Source organism: Nipponia nippon, unplaced genomic scaffold, assembly GCF_047370975.1.
Source record: "Nipponia nippon isolate SJK-2023a ecotype South Korea unplaced genomic scaffold, ASM4737097v1 scaffold_56, whole genome shotgun sequence".
Lineage (NCBI taxonomy): Eukaryota > Metazoa > Chordata > Aves > Pelecaniformes > Threskiornithidae > Nipponia > Nipponia nippon.
In genome coordinates, this window is record NW_028262376.1 from 524,723 (window position 1) to 547,942 (window position 23,220).

General features: G+C 52.2%; 2 protein-coding genes across 2 annotated transcripts; both read right to left on the minus strand.

Annotated features, from left to right (window-relative positions):
• Positions 1-8,449: 8,449 nt before the first annotated feature.
• LOC148051734 (olfactory receptor 14C36-like) lies at positions 8,450-9,406 on the minus strand. The gene has a single exon (XM_087735402.1). The coding sequence runs from the start codon at positions 9,404-9,406 to the stop codon at positions 8,450-8,452; it is 957 nt and encodes a 318-aa protein (XP_087591528.1).
• Positions 9,407-18,734: 9,328 nt separating this feature from the next.
• Positions 18,735-19,664, minus strand: LOC148051735 (olfactory receptor 14A16-like). Its single transcript, XM_087735428.1, has one exon. It carries the CDS (start codon positions 19,662-19,664, stop codon positions 18,735-18,737), a length of 930 nt encoding a protein of 309 aa, XP_087591554.1.
• Positions 19,665-23,220: the final 3,556 nt, after the last annotated feature.

Here is a 23,220-nt window from a genome sequence, read left to right on the forward strand (position 1 = left end):
TCAGGTACGATGAGATGGGGTGAGGGGTTTGGAGATCTGCACTTGGAAACTGGATTCCTCTGCTCCCAGCACTGGCCTCTTTCTTTTGGGGGGAACACCCGAGTGCGATAGTCCTCCAGCTGGAAGAGCTGCCAGCACCGGGCAGCTGAGAGCAGGGCTGATGGACAGAGTGGCTGTCCTCGCTCTGCACTAAGGGACAGTCCCTGTGCCCAAGCTCAGCACCACAAGGTTTCCCTTGCAGTGCAGCAGAAATGCCAGGCATTGCTGCATTCCAACCACTGCTCAGCTGTGCTGGGGCAACTAGAGCAGAAGGCACAAAGCGAACTCCCCACAGCTCTGCTCTGCAGTCAGGTGAATTGGGAGCCACAATGCTGAAAAGGTCTTTGATATCAGGATTGGATTTAATCTGAGATCACCCCAAGTTCCTATTTACCTATTGCTGTAGGGCAGGACTGAGTCCTGCAGAGCCTGCTGCTCCCTGGGGCACCCTCAGCCAGCACCAACCAGAGCTCAACAAAGGTCTTCCCAAAAAGTGAAAGGCAGGTTGGAGGGGCTTCTATAAGAAAGTGAGTAGATTTTTCTCAAAGCAGTCAGCCCTAACTTCTCCCTTCCTTTACCTCCTTGAACAGATCCTCATGAACAGAGAGACACAATGTCCAACAGCAGCTCCATCACCCACTTCCTCCTCCTGGCATTCACAGACAGGCGGGAGCTGCAGCTCTTGCACTTCTGGCTCTTCCTGGCCATCTACCTGGCTGCCCTCCTGGGCAATGGCCTCATCACCACTGCTGTAGTCTGCGACCACCACCTCCACACCCTCATGTACTTCTTCCTCCTCAACCTCTCTGTTCTTGACCTGGGCTCCATATCCACCACTGTCCTCAAAGCCATGGCCAATTCCATCTGGAACACCAGGGACATCTCCTGCATGGGATGTGCTGCCCAGCTCTTTCTGTTTCTCTTTCTGATGTCAGCAGAATTGTACTTTCTCACCATCATGGCCTACGACCGCTATGTTGCCATCTGCCAGCCCCTGCACTACGGGACCCTCCTGGGCAGCAGATCTTGTGTCCACATGGCAGCAGCTGCCTGGGGCACTGGGTTCCTCGATTCTGTCCTGCACACGGCCAATACATTTCCACTCCCCCTCTGCCAAGGCAATGCTGTGGACCAGTTCTTCTGTGAAATCCCCCACATCCTCAAGCTCTCCTGCTCACACTCCTGCCTCAAGGAGTTTGGGCTTATTGTGGTTGGTGTCTTTGCGGACTTCGGGTGTTTTGTTTTCATTGTGCTGTCCTATGTGCAGATCTTGAGGGCCGTGCTGAGGATCCCCTCTGAGCAGGGGCGCCACAAAGCCTTTTCCACGTGCTCCCTCACTTGAATGTGGTCTCTGTGTCATTCTCAGCAGTGCAGTGTTTGCCTGCCCGAAGCCCCCTTTCATCTCCTCCCCATCCCTCGATCTGGTGGTGGCAGTGCTGTACTCTGTACTGGTGACTCCAGCAGTGAACCCCCTCATCTACAGCATGAGGAACCATGAAATCAAGGATGCCTTGTGGAAAGTGATCCAATGGGTGCTGTTTCACTGAGAATAACCCTCCTCCCCTCCTCTGCATGTTTCCCAGAGTTTATCTTATGCCACAATTTTGCTTTTTTCTCTCATGATAATTCTACTTAGAGATAATTTGCTGGGTTTATACTCCTTCTGTGGGGGTTTGATCCTGTTGTGTCTGACCCTCGCACAACACTGTGTCACATGTGGCCCATCACATTGTAGCTCTTCAATAAAAGGGAGCCTCCTGGCTGCAGTGCCTGAAGGCTGGGCTCTTCTTCCAAAGTTCCTTCCAAGAAAACGTCCAAGGAATTCGTCTTTTGAAGTTTCTATTCTCCTTGTGTTCTGAGTGGTTTTGGGGTTAAGCGCATGGTAACCTTTGGTTCCACTGGACCACGTGTTCTGGTTTTAAAGGCTCTCTTCTTGGTGTCTAATGGCAGTGGAGATGGTCTATCGGCTCCCCATTCTTTCCCCAGGTTGTTTCTTGTATGACAGGACACATGGCATGTACCAGACTCTCTAGCAAATACTTTGGAGAAGTCAGGAGAGGAGAGGATGGGGACTCCCACGTGCCCTGGGGCATCCAGAACTCACAGTGCAGAGCCAGGTGTCATGGTGAAGGAAGCAAGGCATCCAAGGTGCAGAAGAGAGGGTCATGGTCTGTGCCATGTGCCCTGAACACCCCGGGGAAGCTGCCACAGGAAATTTGTCCCAGACCAGTCCCACACACTGGCCATTTCCATCTCTGTCCATACAGCCCTGCCCTGAGGAGAGACCTTTGTTGCATGGTCACCCCCATCCTCCTATGGGGCTCAGTGATACCTAATGCCACTGTCATAATTAATAAAAAGGGAAGCATTTTCTGATTGGACAGTCAGGACTCACCAAATCTCACAGCTCTTACCACAGGTGGTCTCTCAGCCAAGCCCGTTCTCAGGCAGCTCCAGCTAGGTCAGCTGCTCATGGCCTTGTCAGGACAAATATTGAACATTTCCATTGAATGAGATCCCAAGTCAGGGGATTGGTTTACATTCTGTTTACAGCCCAGAACACCCCATGCTCTGCAGGTATCTCATTGCCTTATCTCTGGCCGGAAACTTCCTCATCTCAACATCTGACTGTTGCCTATAATTCTCCTGCCAAGCCATACTGTTACAAGACCAGTTTCATATTCCTGAAAACCTCCCCCTTGGGAATAGCAGGTCACTATGAAGTTCCAAGGCCTTCTCTTCTGCAGATTGAACAAGGCCCTTTCCTCCCCTTTCTCCTCCCAGGCAAGTGCTCCGGCCCCTCAGCAGCTCGATGACTCACCACTCAACTCCCCGCCAGTTACCAACACCTCCCTCGCTGTGGTGGTGATCTCTGGCCAAGAGCCCAGCAGCCCCACAGGCGCTCCCTCCCTCCTCCCCTTCCCCAGTGGGGGCCCAAAAATGGACACGGTTGTGTACAGGTGGTCTAAGGAGCGATGAGCAGGGGGAGACAATCACTGCCCTCGCTCTTTTGGTGAGACTCCAGGACTCTGCTGGCTGCCTTTGCTACCAGGTCGCACTGCTGGGTCATGTTTGGCCTTCTGTCCCCAAGCACCACAAGGCCATGAGGAAACACAGGCTAGGCACTCTCTGGTTCTCCTGAATTCATATTGTCAGTGACACCCAACCCTGACTGAATTTGCCCCCTCCTCTACTCCCACCAGATGTTCTGGACTGGACAGTCCTTCTGACTGTCAGGTTTGCCCTCAATGGCATCCCTAGGCACAGGAATGGTCCTCCCAATTTAGTGCCATTGACAAACGTGGTGACAGTTGCCTCCTCTGGGTCATGGATACAGGTGCTAAACTACACAGGGCTCAGGAGAGGCCCCTGTGCTGCCCCACAATGCCCCAGTATGGCCCACTGGCCTCCAGGTAGGGTGTGACCCCTTCTCCACTGCGCTCTCAGCCTCATCCTCCAACTGCTGTTTCACCCATCTCTTTGTCGACCCATCAAGACTGTAATGGCCTAACCTGGGTACCAGGATATCGAGGGAGACCATGCCAAAAGTTCTGTTGTCCCCTCGTGCATAAAAGCGGTTCCTCCATCAGGTTGGGGAGGCATGATTTACCCTTGGCTAATCCATGCTGACTGCATTTGGACACCTCCTGCTCTTTGAGGTGCCCAGCAAGGTCCCCCAAGAGCACTCATGGGAAGGCTCACTCCTCCCCCAAGTGAGCTTGTACAGCCTGGGGTTCCCGGGGTTGCGCTTTTGGCCTCTTTCAACGATGGCTGCAACATCAGTTTGTCTGCAATCACAAAAGATCTCTATCAATCTTGCAACCTCTCAAAAGGGATATTCCAAAGAAATATTGATCTTCCAGTGTAACGTCATTACCAGTGTTCTGCCTCTTATACGGTGTATTGAATTTATATTTAAATTAAGTTTAAATTTAAATTATTAAAAGAAATTAAAATGATTTATATTAAATTAATTTTTATCTTTCATATGTTTTCACCTCTCTTGATTGAAGAACCATTTCTAAGGTCATCTTTTCAGATGCAGACTGCCTAGACAAAAGCCCTTTCCCTTATTCTCCAGGTTTCTCCTCTCCTTACTCTTTCTTCATTCAGATTCCTCTCCCCCATCCAGTTGCTGCTTTGACATCAGGGACTTAAAAGTTTGCCTGTCTTGCAGCAGTCTAATTGTCTCCTTAGCCAACTCTTTAATTCTGTTTATATGTCTCTTCTTTGGATCTCCCTACCTGAAATAGTTCTCCTAAGATTATCCCCTGTAGAAAGGCAACCTCATCAGAGGCAGCTTGGACTTAGCATATGCTTGCAGAGTCTGTTTTCTTTATGGAACTTGACCATGCTTGACTTTTCCTTTGCTTGCAAATAGGAAAAACCCTCCTGTGCCTGTGTGCAGCCAGGTCTCTAAGGAGAGCAGGGGGGAGCTGGTGCAAAGGAGCTGTACCATCCAGCTGCAGAGATGAGTGGAGAAGTCTGCTGTAAGGAAAAGTCCCAGGTGGGCAAGGAGAGCAATGGTGGGGTTGGGGAGGTGAGGTGGGAGGTTGTCAGAGCTCAAGGGACAGCTTCTCCTACCAGTCCAGACCTCCTGAGGAGACAACCTGCACCAATATCAATTAGAGAATGCTGCTGTCATCTCTTCTCTAAACTGAACAATAATAAAATACACCCTTGAAAATAAAACCTTATGTTTATTAGAAGCTCTTTGAAATCTTTCCCCATAACTACGCTAGGAAACAGCTCCAATTATCTGTACAACTCCTGAAGACTTGATGAAAATTACAAGAAGAGAGATGGCTCCTTAGGGCTTGCTTTATTTCAGTGAGCCCCATGGAGGATTTCTGCTGAGTCCTTCAGCTTCAGGCATTGAGAAGAGATTGCACAAACCTCTCAAAGAGTCAGCATCAAAAGCAAAACCCAAAGTACCCTGAAGTATTAATAAGCCCCACTGAGGGCCATTACTGGCAAAGCCTCCCCAGGGACTCGTTAGAGCAGAGAATTGGAGGCCCTGATTGCAGGCAGGCAAAGGGAATGGGCAGGCAGCTCAGCTGCTGAGGAAACCCTGGCTTCGTTTTATGAAGCAGAAAGGCCAAGTGCTGACCCCCAGCCCTGGGGAAGGCAGGTCCTGTCCCTCACGCGTTGCTCAGGGCTCTTCCTGGGGCAGTGGGATGTGGGGGGGTGATGCTGAGTGCAGGACAAGGCTATGACAGCTCCCAGCCTTACTGGGGGTGTGCAAGGAGGCAATGAGGCCCCCCAGTGCCTTAGGACAACATGTCTCCTCATAGGCCTTGGTGGCAGGCACAATTGCCATAGTTAAAGGGAACGAACTTGGGCTCTCTTGGCCACTTCCAGCCTTGCCACCACTCTTTGCCGTCTCCACCACAGCTTGTCCTACGCTGTCCCACAGCTACTTCTTTTGCCCTGCAGGCTGCAGACACCCATCTCGCTTCCTCACCTTGCTCTCACCCTGCCATTTCCGTACATTCACCGATGTCTGTCCACCCTCACACTCTGTTCCTTCAAACACAAGGAGATGGACTGACCTCATACTCCTTCTGGAGGACTTCATGTACCACAGTACTGTTCTTTCAGTGACATTTCTTCCTCCTCATGTCCAGTCTCCACCATTCAAGCTGCACTGTGTGGCACTGTTTCTCTCTCCTGCTCCTTCCTACCTCCAAGGAAAGCTCCACCATCTGGGAAATAACCCTTCAAACAGGCATGCAAAACCATCAGCCTTCTTGTAGCCCTTCATCTGACCAGACACAAGTAACATCACCATGATCTTCCAAGGCTGCGAGCCTTTCAGCTTCTTAGATAGACATGACCAAGCTGCGTAGCTGCTGCTGTCCCATCCTGTACTCAGGCAGAAGAGACATGACAGCCAAAATACAAGCCCCCTTCCTGGAGTGAGCCTGGGTCCTTCGGCAGAGGGGGTCTCCCAGCCAATGCACCAACAAGGTGCCTTCTGCTGCCCTGTCAGAGACACTGGCAGAGGGGAGTTTAGCAGCACATATCCCAGCCATGAGTCAAGGGCTGACCTATCGGCTGTTTCAGGAAGAAGTGACCTCACAGTGCCTTTCCCAGACACATTCCTGCTGTTGGCCTCTCACCTCTAGAGGCAGAAGTGACCTCACAGCCCCCTTCACAGCCATTGGCTTCCTAACGGATTATGAGGTCCTGAGACACATTTGACCACATGATACCGTACCCAGCCCTCACCCTCCTTGTGGCCCAGTATTTGAACAGATAAAAGTAAGCTTGTTTCATCAGTTTTATCTAATCCCTGTCTCTCTGTTTTTTCCTTCTTCCTCTGTCTATTCTGTCTTCAAAAAGCTCTCCAATGAAAAGATTCCTTGAATCCTAGAATACCTCAGCTTGGAAGAGACCCCTGAACATCACCTTGTCCAGCTATCCTGCTCAAGGCAGGGTGAACAAGATGAGGTTGCTCAGGGGCTGTGCCCAGTTTGGCATCACCCACAAAGGAGCTGAAAAGGCACTCCGGCACATTATCCAGGCAGTTAATGAAGACACTCCAGAGTGTTGGCCCCAGTAATTGCACTGAGGGATGCCACTGGGAAGTGGCCACCAGCAGGACTCTAGCACTGCTGACATTTGGGCTGGATCCACCAACCACCTTCCCACCCACTACATCACCCACTGCTTCAGTCCAGGTATCACCAATCTGGCTCTAAAGAGATTATGCGAAACCATGTCAAAACCGTTGCTAAGGCCCACATACAAAACATCCCCCTCTTTCCCCTACCCACACAGGTTCAGCAATCCCTTTCTTGTCCTACAAGTACCTGGAAGTGGCTGCAGCAGTATTTGGCCCATCCCCTTCCCAGGGACTGAGGTGACGTTGACCAGCCTGTAACTCTCCCAGTCCTCCTCCTTGCACTTCTGGAAGAAAGGTTTGGTGTCTGCCTTTTCCGAGGACCCCAGAACCTCTCTGATGGCTCTGACACCTTTGAGGGCACAATCCAGAAAGGGTGACATGAGCAGCCAGGAGCATTTGCAATGAGCCTGTGCAAGGCAGGTGACATGAATCTCCCTGGGCCAGGGGGGTTTGTTCCTGGAGTCACAGACAGAAAGGGCAGGGTTCTGTCAGGCGTCCACATCTGAGCTGGCCTTGTGGACTCCTTATGCACCCAGGTTTGTTCAGAGACACAGTCTTTCCCTCATACACATAGAGGCAGGGCACTGCAGCAGGCATAATGCCTCTCAGGCCTCCTGCTGCCACTGCCTGCGGTGTATGGCCCTGCTGTGCATTCATCTGCGATGCCCCTTGTCACGAGGAATGGACACAGGGACCTCAGTTCAAGGAAGCAGATTCCACTGCTGCATTCAGGAGGTTTCCCATGGGATGTTGCTCCCATCGAGAAGTGGCCTGAAGGCAGTGTCTGTCCCACAGGCCTTCATGGAACCCCAAGGAAGAGCTGATGGCATTTGTGCTCACTCAGGACCATCTCAGCTCACATATGTGATGTGCATGCTTACATCTCCTCTGTACAATGCAAACATGGACTTCTGACCTAGTCATTCGGTGTCCTTCCATGGAGGGACAAAGAACCTCTCCGAGCTGGAGCGAGAGGCCAGTGCCGGGAATGGTGGTTGCAAGGGGCTGGTCTGTGGCCATTGCCCTGGGGCACCTTGCCCAGGGTGTCAGGCAAACATGGGAACAGACCAGACCCTGCTCTGCTGGTCCTTCCAGTCTGTCCCTGGAGGCCTGGCTGTGCAAGGGACACTGCTATGTGCCCCAGCCCTGCACACTCACACACATTAGATGTTCACTGGTGTTTTCCTCACTAGGGCACTTTCTTGAGCTTGTTCTTGACAGCAGCTTAGGAAGAAGACCTAAGCCTTCAGACACTGCCCTGAGGACATCAAACTTCTTTATGGAATAGCTGTTGTGGAGGCCAGCTCTGTCACAGAACTGCCCATTGCCTGTCCCTGCCTGCGGTCAGAGGATGACCACACAGCACGACTGTCACCACGCTGCCAGAGCTGTCAGGGCTGACACCAACACAAGGAATCAGGAAGAGAGTCTGGAAGTGGCAAGAGAACAGCTCTTGAAGACCAAGTGCTGGTGCTCCCTGGCAGTGCTGCCATGCCGGGACTCTTTTCCCCTCCATCCATGCATAAAGGAACTCTCCCTGCAGCTCCAAAAAGGCCTTGGAGGAAGGATCTCAGGTAAAAAAAAATAGTCACTGAAGTGCTCTTTATTTTGTTTAAACACACAGAGAGCATGGCTCCTCATTTTAACTACCACTCAATCAGAAAAGCAAAGGAGAGAATGAATTAGAAAGTGGACAACAGCTTTATCCCAAGTAAAAAACCACCACCAACGACAAAAAATACAGAAGACAGGCTGCGCCTGTAATGAGTTACGTTATAACAGCTATGAAGAAGACGATGGGCAGTTTATTGCTCCAGAAAAACATCCAGTTATCAGTTTCCACACAGCACACTTGAGCTTCTGGTTCCTCATGCTGTAGATGAGGGGGTTCACTGCTGGAGGCACCAACGAGTAGAGCACTGCCGTTACCAGGTCCAGGGATGGGGAGGAGATGGAGGGGGGTTTCAGGTAAGTAAATATGGCAGTGTTGACAAACAGGGATACCACGGCCAGGTGAGGGAGGCACGTGGCAAAGGCTTTGTGCCGCCCCTGCTCAGAGGGGATCCTCAGCACGGCCCTCAAGATCTGCACATAGGACAGCACAATGAAAACAAAACAACCAAATGCTACTAAGAGACTAACCATAAGAAGCCCCACCTCCCTGAGGTAGGCATCTGAGCAGGAGAGCTTGAGAATCTGAGGGATTTCACAGAAGAACTGGTCCACAGCATTGCCTTGGCAGAGGGGGAGTGAAAATGTATTGGCTGTGTGCAGGAGACCATAGAGGAACCCAGTGCCCCAGGCAGCTGCTGCCATGTGGACACAAGATCTGCTGCCCAGGAGGGTCCCGTAGTGCAGGGGTTTGCAGATGGCCACATAGCGGTCGTAGGCCATGATGGTGAGGAGACAATACTCTGCTGAAATCAAAAAGACAAACAGAAAGAGCTGGGCAGCACATCCTGCGTAGGAGATGTCCCTGGTGTCCCAGAGGGAATTGGCCATGGCTTTGGGGACAGTGGTGGAGATGCAGCCCAGGTCAAGAACAGAGAGGTTGAGGAGGAAGAAGTACATGGGGGTGTGGAGGCGGTGGTCACAGACTATGGCAGTGATGATGAGGCCATTGCCCAGGAGGGCAGCCAGGTAGATGCCCAGGAAGAGCCAGAAGTGCAAGAGCTGCAGCTCCCGTATGTCTGTGAATGCCAGGAGGAGGAACTCGTTCATGGAGCTGCCATTGGACATCTGCTGCTTCTGGGCATGGAAACTGCCAAAGGAGATAAACCAGAAAAATTCAGAGAAGCTTCTCTGAGCAAAATTTGATTCCTTCATTGTGAAATACCTAAGGGAGTTTTTCATTCCTGGGGGAGTGTTATGCAGCTCCGAGGCTTCAGCTCTGCTTTGTGCTGGCTGAGTGTGCTGTGCTGAGCCGTGCCCTCTCCCCAGGGGCTCCTTGAGGGTCAGCCCTGCTTTACAGCAATGACCCATGGAGGCAGCAACAGCCCAGGGTGTTTGGAGGGAGGGTTCCTGGGGAGGAGTTCCCTGTGCTGCACTAGAGCGCAGGGTGAAAGCTCCGAAGGACGCTTTCTTCCACAGAGGAAGGTGGGAGATGAGGTGCAGCAAATGCATCTCATTACACTGTGTTTTAGTATTCAGACACCCCCATCCCACTTGGGACATATATACTGGAAAGGGTAAAATTCCCCCATTGCCCCATTGCTCTCAGTGTAAACCTGCGTCAGTGCTCCCATCCAGGAGGGCTGCTCTGTCCATCAGCCTGGTGCCCAGCTGCTCTGGGCTTGCACCACTCCCAGCTGGAGGAGGACTGCACACAGAGGTTGCTCTGAAAAAGCCACTGGTCTGTACTGGGAGCAGAGGGGTCCTGTTCAAGGTGCAGATTTCAAAACACCTCTCCTTTCCAGCACAGCTCTGCGGAGTATGATGAAGAGGACAGGACAAGGATGCTGCTTTGTTTGAGTAGATCAGGTGCTCTCAGACATCACCAGGGTCCTACAGGAGAGCTGTGCCCTTCTGGAGTGATGCTCACAGCCCCACAGGACTCCCTGTCCAGCCTGATCAGGTGTCTGAAGGTGATGTCTGCGAAGGGAAGCAGGGTCTCAAGCCAGGAAAATGAAGAGAGGGCTTGGGCACCTTGGTCCCATGGAAACACCTCCAGGGCAGCGCCCTCCAGGTCAGGGCCAGAGCAGGCACTCAGCACCCCCACCCCTTGCCCCACACCACCACCGTTACTGCCAGGGAGCCCAAGAGCAGGAAGAAGAGCAGCACAAGCAGGTGGAGGAACAAAGAAAAACCCTGTGACTCTCCTCCTAAGGGAAGCAAGGAGAGGAGAGGCAGCCGGGCACTCAGGAAAGCCTTCTCCTCACCCAGCAGGGCACAGCACCTCCCGGTTAGCAAAAGCCCAGGGCAGTTGCTCTCAGCCCCTTTGCGCTGCAGAGGGAAGCGGCCCCGTGTCAGGGGAGACGCCCCTCTGCTGTGCCAGAGCTCTGGCTGCAGAGGAGGCACCTCCTGCCCTGGACCACGCAGCCTTGAGGGCAGAGGCTGTGCTGGTTGGGAGACGAGAGCAGGGGTCTTGCTCAGAGGAAGGTGTCTGCATTGGAGGGGATGACAGGGAGCTTTCCAAAGTCTCCCTCCCATGACATTGCTGGTTGGAGTTTCCTACAACACTCTGCCCATGTGTTTGCAGCCTGGAGCTATCCCTGGTGGGAACTGTTTTCTCCCTCCAAGTTTTCCCTGTCAGGGATCACAGACCCCATCACCCACTCCTGTCTGCTCAGCTCTGACCTGAAGAAACCATCCAGTTGCAGGCACTCTCTAGAGGTACTGCCCGTTTGCAGGCAGTAAGGAGCAGGTCAGACTCTCAGTCTCCCTCTCCAAAGGTAGCAGCGCCTTTCCCCTTTTTCTGAAACAGCAGGAAACTGAAAGCACAGCCTCAGGAAAGGTCTTTACCTTCAAGGGATCCCCTGCCTTGCTCTTCCTCTGCAAAAGTCCCCTCTGAAATGCCCTGGGCAGCTCTGGCTGCACACCCGGCCTTCACCCCTTCACCCTTGTCTACCATCAGCCCCTGGACTGGGAGTCCTCCTGACAGACCCTGTGGGCTATGATAGCTTTAGGAGATTCTTCCAGGAACAACAGCTGCATTGCCCTGCACCAAGAAACTTACCGTGACAAAGGCTGTAAAGGTTTCTTCCCTTGCAGCTCTCCTCTCTCCTCCCACTCCAGGCTGCCTTTAATCTCTCTCTGCCCTACTCCTTTTCCCAGAGCCCTGCTGCGCTTGGCAGAGGAGTTGCTCCTTGGCTGAGCTGTCTCTCTGCACTGCCGCCTGCTTCCCATGAGCTCCCTCCATCCCAGGAGCCTGTCTCAGCCCTGGAGGAGGGGACCTGCCCAAGACGTCACTTGCTCTGCCCCACACCCCACTCGGCGCTCCCTCCAGGTGTCCCTGGGGCTCTCCAGGAACCTCCTTGGAAAGAGACTGAAGGAATCACCGATGCTGCCTGTCTCACCTCCGCAGAGACGTTTCTTTGTAGCAGTGCCCTTTCTCCTCTCCGAGACACAGTTAGGTCTGAGAATCCCCCTTCCTTGGCCCATCATGAGAGAGGACACCTGGGCACTGGCAGGGAGGCATCTCCTATACCCATGCTGAGAGAAGACAATTAGCTGAGTCAATGGAGGCATCTCCTCCTGGAGTTGTAGTCCTGCAGCTGGAAGGGACCTCAGCTCCCTCCTGTGCCTGCCACAAACCCACAGGACATGAGATTCCTCTTTCTTCAGTCATGGTGTCTGCTAAAAATAGGCACCTGCACTCCTTTTCTGTGGTCCCATGGGCATTGATGGAGATGGAGACCAGGAGTTCACACACAAACATCTGGTGACATCTGAGGTGCCAGATGTTGTCCACGGTAATGGAGCACTACTGAGAGATTGGGAAACATCTGGGGGCATCATCCTGCAGCCTGGTGAGGATGCCAGCTGAAATGACGCCAGATGCCCACATTTAGGACATCACCCCCTGTCCCTACTCACGCTGTTCAGGGCCGCCTAGAGAGGTGTCCAGCTGACCAAATGGAGTTCTGTGCCAGAGGGAGAGGGAAGTCTTTCTCTTTCTCCCCTCCTTTAGCTGTATTGACTAGCTGTCTGTTGCCTGTAACACGAGGTGTCTCACACATCCCCACAGAGCCTAACCTAATTCAGGGCAGCTGCTCATTGAATGGCCAAACACAGGCCTGTAGGGCTCTGTGACACACCAAGGCTCTCCACCAAAACTGCCTGTGGCTGGCAGGGACAGCACAGGACCTACAGGAAAGGCATGTCCATTCCGAGCGGGTGTGTGACAGACACCCCAGGCACCATCTCAGATTCCTTCAGTGCTTGTGTGCAAGTGACTGATTGCCACCCCTGCAGTGAGGCCAGCCCTGTCCCATCTCTATCCAGCAGATGCAAGGCACCGCATGAATAAGAAGCACATTGCACTGGGCTCTCCACTTGTGGGCCTATGTTCTCAGCTTCTTCTAGTTCTCCTCTGCCCCATCCTTTACTCACCCTCTTGACGATACAGTCTTCAAAGAGCCCAGTGAATTTCAAGTAGGCATAGATCACAGGATGTCCACACCCAAGGACGCTTTCAGCAGCACCTTGTCCTTCCAGGAGATCAGTGCCTCTCTCCACCAAAGGCCCTGCAGGGCTGCAGAGACACCGCAGACAGCAATGCCCTCTCCTGCCAGGGCTGCCCAGCCCAGCCCTGTTTCTCTCTGACCTTGGGGACAGCAGGCATTGCTCTCTATTGGGGCACCTCAAGTCTTTCTTACAATGCCGTCTGCCATCCACTCCAGCATGTCTCTGCCATGCAGCAAAGCTTTTGCGTACATGGGCTCTTGGGTGCTTGGTGTCCCTGTTCACCATGACAAGGCTGAGGTTGGCCTGGAGCCACAACTCACGGGCTGCAGCCCACATGTGCAACACTCTCCTCTGACTGGGAACAGGCAGGAGGAGCTGGAGCCCCGAGGTCTGTCACAAGCTGTGACTTCTGAGGCACAGTGGGACACCTCCCACAGCTGGCGTGCTGCAATGGATGGATAAAGGTTCTTCACGAGACACAGGCTGGGAGCATGAGAAGAGGAATACTTTCTGTGTGAAGGAGTTGCTTGGATGTCGGGAGCTCCTTGCTGGGAAAGTCAACAGGTTGGGTGAGCCCTTGTGGGCGAGGATCGGAGCAGAGGCCAGTTAGGGTGACATTGTGGTGGGAGAAAAAGAACTGGTGATCAAGGGGAGGAGGTGGACAAGTTCTTACTTAAGCAACTCCAGGAGGTCTCCAGATCAGTGACATGGGTCTCTCTGTGGGGACTTTAATGACCCTGACATTCATTGGAGGGGGAACACAGCACTGTGAAAACAGACCACTAGGTTTCTGGAGGGTATTGGAGCAATTTCTTTGCAAAGCTACCAGCTGGACCATAGCACAGATGATGCTCACCTGGATCAGGTCCTTGCAAACCATGAAGAGTCAGGAACTGAGCTTGGCCTGCAAAGATGAGGACATTTTCTCAACATGTATGTAGTACGGGAACATTTTCATCAGCTGAAATGTTTGAATACTTTTCATAGAGAGAGAATGTTTTCATGTGCTGCCATCATGAAACTCTCCAGGATGTGTACTGCTCTCGGGAGGAGAAACCTTGATCTTCCCGGCACTTGCTTGACCACTGCTCTGTCCAGTATGGAGCGTACTGAATCTCACTAATCTTCTAGGTATTTCCGCGTCTCCTGATTCAACGGACCCTTTCTCAAGACATCTTCTCCAGCAGACTGTCTGCACAGATGCCTTTTTAAGTGTCCATCTGGTTTTCTACCTCCCGTGACTCTCCATTCCCTCAGACCCCTCCCAAGTACCCAGGTGCTGCTTGGAGCTTCAGGCAGGTGAAAGCTTGCTGCTCCTGTCTCCTGACTCTCTCTGTAGCCAGCTCCTTCATTGCCTTTCTCTCTGTCCTTTCCTACTAATCTCACTGCACATTTTCCCCTCCAAAGAACAAGTGGGATTTAGCGGAGGCAACGTGGACTTCATGGACAGCTGACGAATGTTTTTTATTCTTCACTGAACCACTCTTCCTTTTTTGTTTTTGTTCTTGTTAACTAAAAGAAATGCTGTGTCTCTGTGCAGCCACTTCTCCAAGGAAAGCAGAAGGAAATGGAGGCTGAGACATTCAGCTCCAGCCTGAGTGGGAAAAGCTTCGAATTTTAACATGAGTGATGTGAGTTTCAGGTGACTGGTGAGAGAAAGGGCAGGTTGGGGTGGGGTGGGTGGGATGAAGAGTGTCTCTAGAGTGTCTGACAGAAAGGGTCTGGCTTTTCCCACATGTTCATACTTCATCATGAGACCCTCGGGATCAATATGACTCGGAGATTGTCTATATTGTTTATTCTGTAAGTAGGAAAATAATAAAAACGCATAAATCTTTTTAAAATGTTATTTCTTTTTGACATCTTCTCATTTAGACTCTACTCCTGAACTCTCCCTAATGAACCACACAAGAAGGGAGGCATTAAAGAAAACTGCAGAGCTCTATGGCATGTTAGGGTATCTGCATTTCCATGAGCCCTCTGGTGCCAAGTTCCTGAACTGCAGCTACCGGAAGGAGATTGAACAAGCCACTGAAGAAGCCTTTAAAATGTGATTAAAATCTCCAGGACTCTGAGGGTGTCAGTGGGCCCCCTGAGGGCCATCACAGCTGAAGCCATGAAGGGAAGCAGGGGTGGAGGTACCGCTCCCCGGGGGCTGCCTTAAACTGGCAAGAGGTCAGCACTGGTTCCAGGTGACAAAGGCAATTGGCAGGTGGCTCTGCTGCCACGTCAGCCCTTGATGGGTTTCATCCAGAAGGATGGGCAAGCTCTGATCCCTGGCACCTGGGAAGGGAGATCCTTTTCCTCATGCATTGCTCAGGGCTCTTGATGGAGCAGTGTGATGTGGGGGTGTGTGATGACAAGTGCAGGACAACCCTAGGAGTGCCTGGACTCTATGGGGGGATGAGGAGGCACCGAGGCCATGGGGCTGTAAGGAAATGGTGTCCCCGTGTGGCTCTTGGTGGCAGTGACAATATTGAGAGCTGAGAGGAGAGAGACCTTGGTTGTGTTGGGCAAGTCCCAGACCCACCAAGGCCCTCAGTCATCTCCACCATGGGCTCTCCCAAGCTGTCCCATGCCTGCAGCAGTTCTCCTGCAGACTTTGGCCACCCCCCCAGATTCCCCACCTCACTGTGTACCTAGGCTTTACAAATGTCTTTTTGTCCTCCCTGCCTTTTGCTTCTAACACAAAGCTGTGGTTTTGCAGGGATTTGCCAAAGCTGTGAATCCCCAGGCAACACATCCAGCTTCTTTCAAAGCTAATGCTCCTCAGTCACCTAAGATATCCCAGCACCGTACTTATCATAGAATCATAGAAAGAATCATAGAAGCATAGAATGATTTGGATTGGAAGGGACAGTTAAAGATCATCTAGTCCAACCCCCCCTGCAGTGAGCAGGGCCATTTTCAACTAGATCAGGTTACTCAGAGCCCCATCCAACCTTACCTTGAATGGTTCCAGGGATGGGGCATCTACCACCTCTCCGGGCAACCTGTGCCAGTGTTTCACTGCCCTCGTCATACAAAAGTCCTTATATGTAGTCTGAATCTCCTCTCTTTTAGTTTAAAACCATCACCCCTTGTCCTATCACTACAGGCCCTGCTAAAAAGTCTGTCCCCATTGTTCATATAAACCCCCCTTAATTACTGAAAGGCAGCAGTCACAGAGCCTTCACTTCTCCAGGCTGAACAACGCCAACTCTCTCAGCCTTTCCTCATAGCAGAAGGGTTCCATCCCTCTGGTCACTTTTGTGGCCTTCCCTGTACCAGCTCCGACAGGTCCATGTCTATCCTGTATGGAGTACTCCAGAGAAAAATTAGAAAAAAATATAAATTTTTCCCTAATTTTCCAGGAGAAAACATTGCTTGGGGGATATTATGAATGTGCATAAATACCTGATGGGAAGGAATGAGGACAAGGGAGCCAAATTCTTCTCAGTAGTTCCCACTGACAAGACAAAGGGTGATGGACACAGATAAAAACACATGACATTCCCTCTGAACCCAAGAAAACACTTTTTCACTGTCAGGGTGGTCAAACACTGGAACAGGTTGCCCAGAGAGGCTGAGGAGCCTCCGTCCATGGAGGTATTCCAGACCCTCCTAGAAAAGGTCCTGAGCAACCTGCTCTAGCTGACCGCGTCTCAGCTGGGGAGTTGCACTTGATGAACTCCAGAGGTCCCTTCCAATCTCAACATCTCTGTCATTCTGTGAGTGTGAAGGAGAAAAGTAAGATGGAAAGAAATGAACAGCACATAGCCCTGAGGGCAAACACAGTGGGATCCTGTGGGGAGGGCCCACTCTGGAGCAGGGGAGAAGTGTGAGGAGGAAGGAGTGGCAGAGATGGTCTGTGCTGACCATAACCCACATTCACCATCCCCGCAGCTCCTCTTGGGGTTGGGATGGGTAGAAGAATTGGGAGCAATGGAGTAATTTGAGCCTGGGAAGAAGGAGTGGGGTGGGGAAATGGTCTTGAATATTTTTGCTATGCTTTCTCTCTATCTGAATCAATTTTAATTTGCAATAAATTCACTTGATCTTCCCCAAGTCAACTCTTCTTTGCCCATGACAGTAATGAGTAAGTGATCTCCCTGTCTTTATCTTGACCCATGAGCTAGTCCATCTTATCTTCTCCCTTTGTCCTTTTGAGCTGGGGGTGCAAGTGAGCAGCTGGGTGGGTGTCTGGCTGCTGGCCAAGGCTAACCCACTACAGGACCACCACAGCAGGACTGCTGTGTCCAGCCTGGGGCTCAGCAGCACAAGGAAGATCCTGACAGACTGAAGCAAGTCCTGCAGAGGCCGGAAGGATGGCTGGGGCCTGGAGCAGATAATGGACAAGGAGAGGCTGAGAGAGCTGGGTTTATCAGAAATCCCTCAGAGCCGAACACCAGAGCAAAGACCCAGGCCACCTGGTAAAATCTCTTTTAATGGAGATTTTCAAAATTGGTCGAGAAAAACGCCTGATTGAGCCGGAGCTGTCTGAGAAGAGGCTTGGCTGAGAGTCCAGCTCTTGCAAGAGCTGTGGGGTTTGGTGTGTAATGGCTGTCAGAACCTGCTTCCCTTTGTATTACTAATGGCAGTGGAGTTGGGTGTCACTGAGCCCCAGAGGAGGATGGGGGTGACCATGCAGCAAAGGTCCTTCCTGAAGGCTGGATTATTGTGCCCAGAGATGGAAATGGCCGGTGGGTGGGACTGGTCTGGGACAATTTTCCTGGGGCAGCTTTCCCAGGGTGTCCTGGAAACATGGCACAGACCAGGACCCTCTCTTCTGCACCTTGGATGCCTTGCTTCCTTCACCATGACACCTGGCTCTGCACTGGGAGTGCTGGCTGCCCCTACCCCGCACACTCACACACCTGAGCTCTGCACTGGTGGTTTTCTCTCCCGGGCTCTTTCCAGCCCAGTCCAGACCCTCCCCACCTCTCCCCACTCCCCTGCCCTCTCCCCAGCCCAGCCCAGCCCAGCCCAGCAGAGCAGCCCAGCCTGGGCTGGCTCCATGGCACTGCCCAGCGCAGGCTGCTGCAGAGCTCTGGGCACTCACCCCACAGCCCCAGCCCCTCTGAAGGCCACAGCAGCTGCTGGGGGGCAGACAGCGGGGTTCAGGCTCCCCATCAGCCCCACAGCTCATGCTGGCCACAAGGCCATGAGGAAACAGAGGCTAGGCACTCGCTGCTCTCCTGAATTCATCTTGTAGGTGATCCTCAAGCCTCACTGAACTTGCTCCCTCCTCTGCTCGCACCAGCCCCACTCCCCAGGGCAGCACCAGAGTCCTGGCCCTGGGGGTCCTCAGGCAGCTCCTGCAGCTCTCCACTCTCCCTTCCCAGTGTCTTTAGGGTTCCCAGTGACCCCCATGAAACTGCAGAGTCCTCGATTTAGTGCTGTAGTGTGTATTCCTCGATTTAGTGCTTTACTTTTGCGGGACTTCACCTCTGAGGGTGTTTCACCTTCTGAGTCTCCATTCATTCCAACCCCAGGGCACGTGGTGAGTCCCATCCTCTCCTGACCCCTCCAAATTCATTTACACAGAGTCGGGTACATGCCATCTGTCCAGTCATGCATGAAGCAACCTGAGGAGATAATGGGGAGCTGATGCACCATCTCCACTGCATTGAACACCAAGAAGAGAGCCTTTAAAAGCAGAACACTTGGTCCAGTGGAAACCAACCTTACCATGAGCTTATTCCCAAAACCACTGAGAACACAAGGAGAACAGAAACTTTAAAAGACCAATTCCTTGGACATTTTCTTGGCATTGCACCCAAGAGATCCCCTTTAATTGAAGAGCTCCTGTCTGACAGGCCAGACACAACAGGATCAAAACTCCACAGGAGTAGGAACCCAGAAAATTATCTCTAAATAGAATGATTGCAAGAGAAAAAAGCAGACTAATGGCCTAAGATAAACTCTAGGAAATGTGGAGAGGAGGGGAGGCAGGTTATTGTCAGTGAAACAGCACCCATTGGATCAGTTTCCATAAGGCATCCCTGAGGTCCTGGTTCCTCATGCTGTAGATGAGGGGGTTCACTGCTGGAGGCACCACTGAGTACAGCACTGCCACCACCAGGTCCAGCAAAGGGGAGGAGATGGAGGGGGGCTTCAAGTGGGCGAACACTACAGTGCTCAAAAACACAGAGACCACGGCCAGGTGAGGGAGGCACGTGGAAAAGGCTTTGTGGCGTCCCTGCTCAGAGGGGATCCTCAGCACAGCCCTGAAGATCTGCACATAGGACACCACAATGAAAACAAAACACCCAAAGCCCACAAAGACACTAACCACAAGAAGCCCAGCTTCCCTGAGGTAGGCATCTGAGCAGGAGAGCTTGAGGATGTGGGGGATTTCACAGAAGAACTGGTCCACAGCATTGCCTTGGCAGAGGGGTATGGAAAATGTACTGGCAGTGTGCAGGAGAGCATAGAGGAAGCCAGTGCCCCAGGCAGCTGCTGCCATGTGGACACAAGCTCTGCTGCCCAGGAGGGTCCCGTAGTGCAGGGGTGTGCAGATGGCAACGTAGCGGTCATAGGCCATGACAGTGAGGAGATACAATTCTGCTGACATCAAAAAGACAAACATAAAGACTTCGGCAGCACATCCCAAGTACGAGATGGCCCTGTTGTTCCAAAGGGAACTGGCCATGGCTTTGGGGACAGTTGTGGAGATGGAGCCCAGGTCAAGAACAGAGAGGTTGAGGAGGAAGAAGTACATGGGGGTGTGGAGGCGGTGGTCACAGGTTACAGCAGTGATGATGAGGCCATTGCCCAGGAGGGCAGCCAGGTAGATGGCCAGGAAGAGCCAGAAGTGCAAGAGCTGCAGCTCCCGTGTGTCTGTGAATGCCAGGAGGAGGAAGTAGGTGATGGAGCTGCTGTTGGACATTGTGTCCATCTGCTCATGAGGATCTGTTCAAGGAGGTAAAGGAAGGGAGAAGTTAGGGCTGACTGCTTTGAGAAAAATCTACTCACTTTCTTATAGAAGCCCCTCCAAACTGCCTTTCACTTTTCGGGAAGAGCTTTGGTGAGCTGTGGTTGGTGCTGGCTGAGGGTGCCCCAGGGAGCAGCAGGCCCTGCTGGCGGCTCTGCAGGACTCAGTCCTGCCCTACACAAGTAGGTAAACAGGTACACGGGCTGATCTCAGATTAAATCCAATCCTGATATCAAAGAGCTTTTCAGCATTGTGGCTCCCAATTCACCTGACTGCAGAGCAGAGCTGTGGGCAGTTTGGGTTGTGCCTTCTGTTCTAGTTGCCCCAGCACAGCTGAGGAGTGGTTGCAATGCAGCAATGCCTGGCATTTCTGCTGCACTGCAAGGGAAACCTTGTGGGTGCTGAGCTTGGGCACAGGGACTGTCCCTTAGTGCAGAGTGAGGACAGCCGCTCTGTGCATCAGCCCTGCTCTCAGCTGCCCTGTGCTGGCAGCTCTTCCACCTGGAGAACTATCGCACTCGGGTGTTCTCCCCAAAAGAAAGAGGTCACTGCTGGGAGCAGAGGAATCCAGTTTCACATGCAGTGCAGATCTCCAGCCCCCTCGCCCCACCTCATCGTACCTGAGGAGGATCTCAACTCTGCCCTCCCAACCAGGGACACAGAGGGCTCATGACAGCTGCCCACATGCGGCCGCCCAGCAGCATTTCAATGGCGTTAGCACCGAGGTGTCTTCTCCATGGGGCTCCTGCATAACACAGAGATGCCCTGGGAGAGCTGTGCCCTACGGGAGGGCAGCCTGCAGCCCAGCAGGACCTCCCAAGGACAGAGTCAACTGTCCTGAATTTGTTACGTCCTGAAGGGAGGGTGAGATCCGTGCCAGCCGCACACACTGCAGTACCCAGAGCCGCACAGGTGAACAGGGTGCGACCTGGATGCTTTTCCTCCATGGCCATATGTGCATGACAGCACACGCAGCGTTGGTGTCTGAGCTGTACTTGAATCCTCACCCCTCACACCAGTGAGTGTAACAGTAAGAAGAAGGGTGGGAAGGAGAAGAGGAGAACATGCCAAAGGAGTCATTCAAGCTGCTCTTAGATTTTCTTACAAGAAAACAACTCTTTTCCTCATCTCTACAGTCAGAGAGAAAGGATGTTCTCATGAGAACTCCTTGCTGCACTGTTAGGTACAGACAAGGCCACGCAGGAGGCGTAAGGGCTGGTACTGAGTGGGAGCTGCCTGCAGGCCCCTTGGGACAATGAGCTGCTGAGGTTGTCCTGCGGCCAAGGGATCTGTGCAGCACAGCACAGGCGTGAAGGCCAGGCTGTACGTGCAGCGCAGCACCACTGACTGTAGCGTGGTCTTCTGGTCAGGATCACTGCTCAGGTTTCCCTGGGAGAAGTCTGCGCTCCACCCTGGTGCCACAGCTGAGCTGCTGCGGCCAAACCGTGCACAGCCAGGAGGAGGTGGGTCGCAGGCAGGAGCAGCTGGACCCCCGTGGCTTGGCACACAACGGTGATGGTTTGGGATGAAATGAGATGTGGTGGGACAGCTTGCTCATGTGGGTTTCTGCAGTGGAGGAAAACAGGCTCTGCTGGAGAGATGGGCAGAGAGGATGAGTCTGGGGGATGCTCCCTGTGTTGAGGGGATGCCCCTGTTTTTCTCCTCCTGTGGAGGACGACAACCAGCAGTGGATGGGGATTCATTCAAGGGTTCCTTGAGTAAACTCAAGCAACATTACAGAAATGGAGAGGGGTCATTTGAGCAGATCCCTGAACACAAGTATTGGCGTGCCATGACCCCTGAGATTCCACTTTTTGGTCCAGAGGAATATGATGCCCCTTGAGAAGTCCTGGAATATCTCCTGACCCATGTGGTGGTTTAGGCTGGAGAAGAATGAAAACAACACCTCTTACTGGAGTAATTTCACCTTTGATGCTGACGGACAGGGCAGATGGAGGCACTCCAGACCTTCCAGGCACTCTGTGGAAGGGTTAGGTCTTCAGAGATGCCAAATGGAGATAACGGTGTTGTGTCAGTGTCCACCATAGAAAAATTTGCCTTGCTTTATCCATTTCAGCAGTTTGGGATCTGCCCCTTGACATTTTTTGGTAAAACAATGAACTCTTCACACACACACACGTCAAAGGAGGATGAAAGACAGACAGCAGAATTGAATTAAGGGCAACATTGTCTGACAGGTATTACCATGAAATGGTAAGAAAGGGTTAGCAATGAGAGAAAAAGCACTGTTCTAAAAATTTCATGCCAGAATCTAAATACTCTTAAGTTACAGCTATCTTGTGAATTCAGAATGAATGACAAAAATAAAATGAAAGAAATTAAATTTATCATCCTCAAGAAGAAATTTTAGAGCATGGTACTGTTACTGCTTTTAATGAAAACAGAAATAAGTCTGTAATGTGGCCACTAAGCCCCCACCCAGCCACTCACTCACTCCCCTCTCCTGAGGGGTTGGGAGAGCATTGGAATGGCAAAGTGAGAAGAACTCATGGGTCAAGATGAGGAGTCTTGAACAGGTAAAGCAAAAGCTGTGCCCACAAGCAAAGCAAAATCAGGAATACATTCGCTCCTTCCCATTGGCAGGCAGGTGTTTAGTCATTTCCAGGAAAGCAGGGCTCCATCACGAGTAACAATTACCTGGGAAGAGAAATGCCAAAACGTCGTCCTCCTTCTTCCCCCAGCTTTTATTGCTGAGCATGATGTCATATGGTGTGGGACATCCCTTTGGTCATTTGGGGTCGGCTGTCCTGGCAGTTTCCCCTCCTAACTTCTAGCCAAAACCACAGCCCACTCATTGGAAGGACAGCGTGAGAAACATAGAATAGCTAAAAAGATTTTGGTCAGAAATCCTAGACGTGGAACCCTACGGGCTGCTATGAAGACAATAAGCTCCCTCCCAGCCAGCCAGGGCAGGCTGGCCTTTTTGGAAGGTGTGAAAATGAGAACAGTGAAGAATTTGAGAGGGGGGGAAAAGGGAAGCAGTAAATTAAAGATGAGGCCGGGGATGGCATCGGGACTGTTTGAGGTGCCTGTGCTGCTGCCTTCTACCTGATGTGAATTATTTCCACAGTCAGAGGGAACCTGAGGGCTTTCCCTCATGTTGAGGACACAGAGCTGTGAGGAATGAGAATGTCATTCAGACTGGAAGGGACCTGGCTAGATACCTGTAGAAAACATCCTTCTCAACGCAGGATCACACAAGGTTGCTCATGGTTTTATCCAGATGGGTCTGAGAAACTTCCAGGGATGGAGGCAGCGCACACGCTCTGGGAAATGGCTTCCCATGTCTGGCTGTCCTCACCTTGCAAAAGTTTCTCCCTATATTGAGCCTGACCCCCTCGTGTTCCAGCTCGTTGCCTCCTGTGCTCCTGCCTTGCACCACAGTGTCTTCTTGGGAACCTCACCGTAGGCAATGCAAGTCTCTTCCATCCTCCCCGCAAAGCCCTCCATTCTCCAGGGTGAACAAGCCCAGATCCCTCAGCCTCTCCTA